Here is a 6,435-nt window from a genome sequence, read left to right on the forward strand (position 1 = left end):
ACTGTGATGGATTTTGATCAGCATGCCTTACGTATATATATTTTATTGTACATGTATTTTTTTATATGTTTAATAATAAACATTTAAATAATAACTCCCAGCCTTAAGCACTAACAGCTAATAATTTTATTACAATTATCATGAGCCCCAAACCTTTTCAACAAAAAAAAAAAAAAAGTCATATAAATGAGGTAACGTGTGTTGTGGAAAATTCAAGTCTGGAGTTTCATCATTTATTCCTCTCTAAATGTTCTGCTCGATGTGGAACTGATGCTGAACTGTATGTTGGTAAACAGTAGATACACCAAGCGCCGGTCGGAACTGCTGCCTGTTTCACCAGTTACGTTTTGACCCTAATAACTAAATAAGGAACGACTAATTTCACAAAATGTAGTGACGTTTAAAGTAAAGGTTTCCCACCACAGATTGTAACACAAGCATTCTCTCAGTTTCAGCTCATTATGGCTTGACTTCCACAGCAACGTCGTGTACATTACTGGAATCTCATAGGCAGATGTAGCTCAACGGTGAGTTAAGTATTACGCTTTAGAATATTAAATATAATTTTAAACATTCAATTGCTCTTGAAAATTTCTGAGGAAACTAGACGATAGCCTGTGCTAACATCATTCAAATCCAGCCTCACATTAGAACCCAAAGACCATGATAAATGCAAAACCTGCTGTACCCAAAACTAAGCTAAATTTTGATTTTATACACAATATTCATCCATAATCTTCACGGTCTTGCTGAAATGTGCTTTTAACATACAGGACAATTGGGTTCTTCCCAAAAACATAGTTGCATAGGAAGTATTTAGATGTGGTAGAAAGACATTTTCATTTTATGTGGTTTAAAACAGATCTCCTGCTATAGAAATCCAACCCTAGTGGACACCTTTGGGAGTGACTTGAACGCTGACTGCACCCCAGACCTCCTCACTTTGTGGTTGACTGAATCCCCACCAGCACACATTCTAGTCATGGTCAAAAACCAGGTCAAATTGAAATGAGATCGGTGAAGATCATGAAATATTTGTACTTTTCAAAATGTAAGTTAAGGTTCACATTCTTACCCATTATCACCAGAGTTTGTTAGACAAAATCAGAGCAGAATACTTCTGAAATCTTCAAAACTACAAACCCTTTACAGCAGGGGCGTAGATTACACGGGGAACATGTCCCCCGCACTTTTTAATAAAAAGTTAATTCGGCCCCCTCCCTTTTTTAGTGGGGGGGACAAAAAAAACAAAAACGGTAACTACACATTTCATCCCCCCACTTTTGAAATGATGGCTACGCCCCTGCTTTACAGTCATATCAATCTTTAGTGTAGCTTAGCATTTAAGACATTCATATAACTTGCATTCTATGGCATTTAAGTAGACACCCTTACCCAGAATATCTTGCAGTGATGGGTCATACAACTGAGCAATCGAGGGGTAATGGCCTTCAGCAGCAGCTTGGTGGCACTAGGTTTTGAACCTATGACCTATCAAAAATCAAATCGTATCCACTTACCACTTCCTTATAGCTTAAGGTCAACATAACATGCATTAAAAGAGGTCAACACTTAGTTTACAATTCCTGTTTCTTCAACTGAGCAATTCTAATTTAATAGCCTTGCTCCAGGACACTTTAGTGGGAGCTTGGTGGTGCTGGGATTTGAGCTTACATCTGATCAGAAGCCAAATATCTGAAAAACTACACTACCACTTCCCTAATTCAAATTCTCTGCACAGACATGAACTACTTGGTCTTAGCCCTAAATTGCCACAAAACCATTTTAAACTGGTACACAAGAACCACAAAACCATGGAAAACATCAAAAGTGCTTTATTTAATCACTGTATAAAAGTGAGCTGTGCTTTTCTTTAAAGGAAGTGGAAAAATATATACGTGACATTTAAAACGTGATAAAACGTGCGCTTTTCTTTTCAGTCAATGTGCAAATCGTGTCTTCAGTATCTTGTGTCTCTTCTGTGAACTTCTGGAAAAAAGACAAAACAAGGAATGTTAAATAAAATAAAAATGTTTAACCACAAAGCCCTCAGCCCCCAAAACTTGTGGCTTTACAGCCAACATGCTAACAGCTGCTTATCTACACAAATGTCTGAAAACACTTGCATCCCTGTACCACACATGAGCAAAACAAAAGATGCTACAGACAACAGGAGTCGTTTCCGCCGCCGTTTATTTACTTTCTGACTCTGAAGCATCACAGCACACTGCAATGTGTAAACAGTTTTCAAATTAATCAACTTGAACATTTGCAAAAAGCTATGTTTTCGTTGACTGAAACACGTGTTGACGGAAGGCCAAAAACCCATTTTCAAACAAACATTAGGGACATAACTTTCAAACAAGTCCCAGAACCACCAGTGAAAATCACCACAAAGTCTTCAAGCTTTTGAGACCCAGGATGATCCTGACCAGTGTACCACAAAACCTATACTCACCTAGTGATTGTGTACATTGTTTCGGTTTATTGCGGGTCCTCATCTTTCCTCCACTTTTGGTACTCTCGCTATCAGACACCTGCCTGCTTCCTCTCCACGACTTCTCTAAAAGGTGAAAAAACTATTAAACAGCAATAGGCTTAAATGCTCTGCAAAAGTTAGGTAAATTTGAAGACTTGCCACCAATGAGATTCTGCTCGGTTTCCTTCCATTTCTCCATCGCCAAAACAGCCTGGTTTTCCTCCCTTCTTTCCCAGTTGAGGTCTCCATGCTGGCAGTTATTGTGCCATGGCAAAGTAGAGCGTGAAGCCTTATCCTCACAGGAGCAATTCTGCTCTCGCAACTTGGACTGGCAGGACATGGGGCATTTCTCCGAATGTTTACCTGAATAGGTATTTTGAACATTGAACAACTTTTTGGAGCAGATTTTTTGAGGATTAACATTTTCTGAGACTTCACTCATTTCATTATTTGCGTTATTCAACTCCAGGTTGTCTTTAATAGTTGACGCGTAGGACCTAGCTTTCTCAGGATTGCACATGCACGTTGCACACAATGGACTCTTGAGCTTGTCCACCACTTTGTGTTTTCTCATGTTGCAGGCCTTGCTGCTTGGACTACCAGGGCAGACATTTGCACCATGTTTTAAACAGCTTTCACACATCCGCACTTTGCGTTTGAGAGGCAAATCTGGGAATAAATTTGCAAGGCAATGCTCCTGATCAGAAAGGCCAACTCCAGATATAACCCTTTGGTTGGATGTCTCATCTTTCAATTTCTTAGGCTCATTGGGACTTTGGGTTGCAATGACTGGGTGGCCAGACTGGATTTTGACATCTTTACAGGCTTCAGGTTGCCCCTTCGTCCAGTTACCAGGATTGCTGATCTTCTGAAAATTAGAGGATAGTTTATTGTAGTATGAATTGCCAAAGTCCGCTAGTCTGCTCACTGATGGGAGGAATGGTGATAGGGATTCTAGTGAAGTCATAGGGTTTTGGCCATCAAGTTCAATCACTGTTCCAGGTTTCAAACATGAAGCTGCATCTTCTGGCAAGTGGTTTAATTGTTGATTACTCTCTGCAGGAGCCTTCATTACTGTGGCAAGAGATTGATCCCCTGAGGTCATCAGGCTATTTTGCATCATCCACTCTGAAGTAGGCACATAAGGCATTAAAGACTCTACAGACCAGACCGAGGCCTCCATCTGCCGCAACTCATCCAAGCACTGCAGGTCAAGGGGTAGTCGCAAGATTTTTAAGTGAATGTTCTTGGGGTTTCCACAGATCTCCTGCGCACTTTTTACCAAGCTGGGATCCCCTTGAACAACCAGTGTACTGTTGACTGGTTCAACCGGTGCCACAATCGAGCCATCTAATGTGCTTACTGAACCATTTGAGGGACATGAAACCATTTGAAAATCAGGGCAAGGGTCCTCCAAGTGGCTGGTATCTTTTATACCTTCACTTTCCTCATCATTTCCAAATGACACAGGTTGGAAACACTGCAAGACCACATCCTCTGCAGATCCCATGTTACACTGCAAGAGCTCACCATCAGCATTACTGGCTAGCTCAGTGGTCTCCTTGGAATGAGTGATTTTCATTGCAGAAGGGGAGCCACTACATTCAATCCTTACCTCTTCCGCTTCAAATAGAATCCCTCCATTTTGAACAGTAGCAACTCTGGCTGTTTCTACAGGCATCCTGCTGGACAACACAGTGCAGCCCTTTTTAGGACAAGTGGATTTGCCTTCATTTGATTTAGGCGATGATAAAATGCTAGAGTCCGTACTTCTTCCTGACTCAGAGCTGCTCTGGGTGCTCGTCACAGCATTGCGGCCCTGTTGGTGAGAATCAGCATGAACAGGCTCAGTTTGAACTTCTGAACTGACCATGACTCGACCAGATGGTGTGTGCTGGTAGCGGAAGCGACGAGCCTGATACGCCATCGTCGGAGCAAGGTGGGGCGACACCATGCGTCTGTAGTCAACCATGTGCAACTGGTTGTGGGGAAGGATGTAACCAGGAGCTTCTACATATGAGGCAGGAGGGAAGGGTGGCAACACCATTCCATAACCTTGGACAAAAAAAAAAAAAAAAAAAAAAAAAAAAAGACATGGATAAAAAGTTAAATTTAAGGCTAAAGAAGCAAAGCTAGTTCAACTTTTGGCCATATCAATAGGGGGATTGATAAGATGAGATTTTTGCAGCTTTGTTCAGGGGGATCAGTTTAATAAAAGAAAGTCACCAGTTACTTTTATGATAAAAGCAGATGATACAGATCATGTTACATGAAAGAGGATTTACAGAAGGAGTTAGAACAAGTTGAAAAAGCTTGATGCTTTAACCAAACTAAACAGCCACTTACCCATCCCAGGAAAGCCTCCATAAGGAACATAACTCATAGGCATGGGCCACTGGCAAGGCATATAAGGTTGCGGGGGTTGAACATAGAAAAATGGCCAGTTGCCTTGCTGTTGACGGTCCGGGTGATTGAGATTGGGGGGTCTGTAGGGAGTAGGTCCTGCATGTCGAGCTCCTTGCATCGGATTCACCCCAGAAGGAACACTTTGGGCATGAGGTTCAAATCCAGGTGGATTATGGGAAGCTGCAACAACCATATCTTCAGCCTTTGAGCAAGAGGCAAGGGAGAAAACTGAGGGGGGGAAACAGCAAACTTTTAGTTGTTAATAGTAATTAGCAAAGCTGCTAAAACAAACAAACAAAGTCTTGAAATGAACACGTATGAACAGCATCTAAGGACACACTCACACAAAGAACTTGTGTCTTAAACAAAGAACAATACCCAAACAAGTGTTTGCTTCACCTGAGTTTAAATAACAAAGCCACATCAGTGATTGGCTCCAAGCAAGTCCTGTGATTGGTCGAGCAACAATTTGAATACAACCAATCAACACAGCTTAAATATTGTCTGTCAACTTGAACAGGAAAATATTGAGAATATAATTTTATATATTTCTTTTAGCAGAATATAAAATATAATACAACTAATTTGCTGAATTATATTTTACTGAGATTCTGGATTTTTTTAAATATAAAAAATAAATGATATCTATCTATCTATCTATCTATCTATCTATCTATCTATCTATCTATCTATCTATCTATCTATCTATCTTCCAGACAGAAATATAATGTAACACTAGATGGGAAATCTCAGGTGTCTAGAAATGTTTTATATGAAGCATCATGGCAGGAAAGAATCTTCTGACACAAATATTTATACTCAGGCTAGAGACATTCTGAAATGTACCAAAAGGTACTTTGTTGCTTGATTTATTAAATTCTATTCAATTAAATTCTATTTGTATAGCGCTTTTAACAATGAACATTGTCTCAAAGCAGCTTTACACAGATAATGTGGTGATTAAAAGTGAATATGTTCTTTATAAGTAAGTTTGTCCCTGATGAGTGAGCTGGTGGCGACTGTGGCAAGGAAAAACTCCCCGAGATGGCATAAGGAAGAAACCTTGAGAGGAACCAGACTCAAGAGGGAACCCATCCTCATCTAGGTTGCACCAAATGTCCATTAATAGCAGATATACAATGTTGCGGGGTACAGTGATGATGATCAGAAGCGAAAAGTAGTCCTGAGTCAATGTAGGAGACTGTTAACATTAACTACAGTCCAATCCATCCTCAAAGCGCCCGTTCTTACTCCGGAATCTCCGGAACCACCCAAGGCGTTGATGAGAAACCGTCCCAAGCTGCACAGAGTCGCCTCCAAAAAGTGGACACATACATTTATAGCATTTGGCAGACACAAATATTCATACTCAGGCTAGAGACCACCAATGGCAGCTTGGTGGTGCTGGGATTTGAGCTCACAACCTTTTTAAAAACATCTGTACCACTGAACTCTATCTAGTAAAAAATACTGATTAAGATTCCTTGATGGTTCCACCTCAGCAACACAGAAAGTACAGTTTGCTAACTTTTGCTCCTAAGGAACTGTTT

The 6,435-nt window shown here is 40.5% G+C and overlaps 1 protein-coding gene across 2 annotated transcripts; it reads right to left on the minus strand.

Moving 5' to 3' along the window:
• Nucleotides 1–1,817: 1,817 nt before the first annotated feature.
• buc2l (bucky ball 2-like) lies at nt 1,818–5,113 on the minus strand. 2 transcript variants are annotated; one of them, XM_046853339.1, is made up of 4 exons: nt 4,826–5,113; nt 2,639–4,534; nt 2,459–2,563; nt 1,818–1,986 (listed from the first exon to the last, which is right to left on the minus strand). In XM_046853339.1, the coding sequence occupies exons 1-4, from the start codon at nt 5,076–5,078 to the stop codon at nt 1,961–1,963; spliced, it is 2,280 nt and encodes a 759-aa protein (XP_046709295.1). In that variant the 5' UTR covers nt 5,079–5,113; the 3' UTR covers nt 1,818–1,960. The 2 variants fall into 2 exon arrangements, with proteins under 2 accessions (XP_046709295.1, XP_046709294.1); XM_046853338.1 differs by having other exon boundaries at nt 1,818–1,989.
• Between the last annotated feature and the right edge of the window lie 1,322 nt (nt 5,114–6,435).

Source organism: Silurus meridionalis, chromosome 7 (assembly GCF_014805685.1).
Source record: "Silurus meridionalis isolate SWU-2019-XX chromosome 7, ASM1480568v1, whole genome shotgun sequence".
Classification (NCBI taxonomy): domain Eukaryota; kingdom Metazoa; phylum Chordata; class Actinopteri; order Siluriformes; family Siluridae; genus Silurus; species Silurus meridionalis.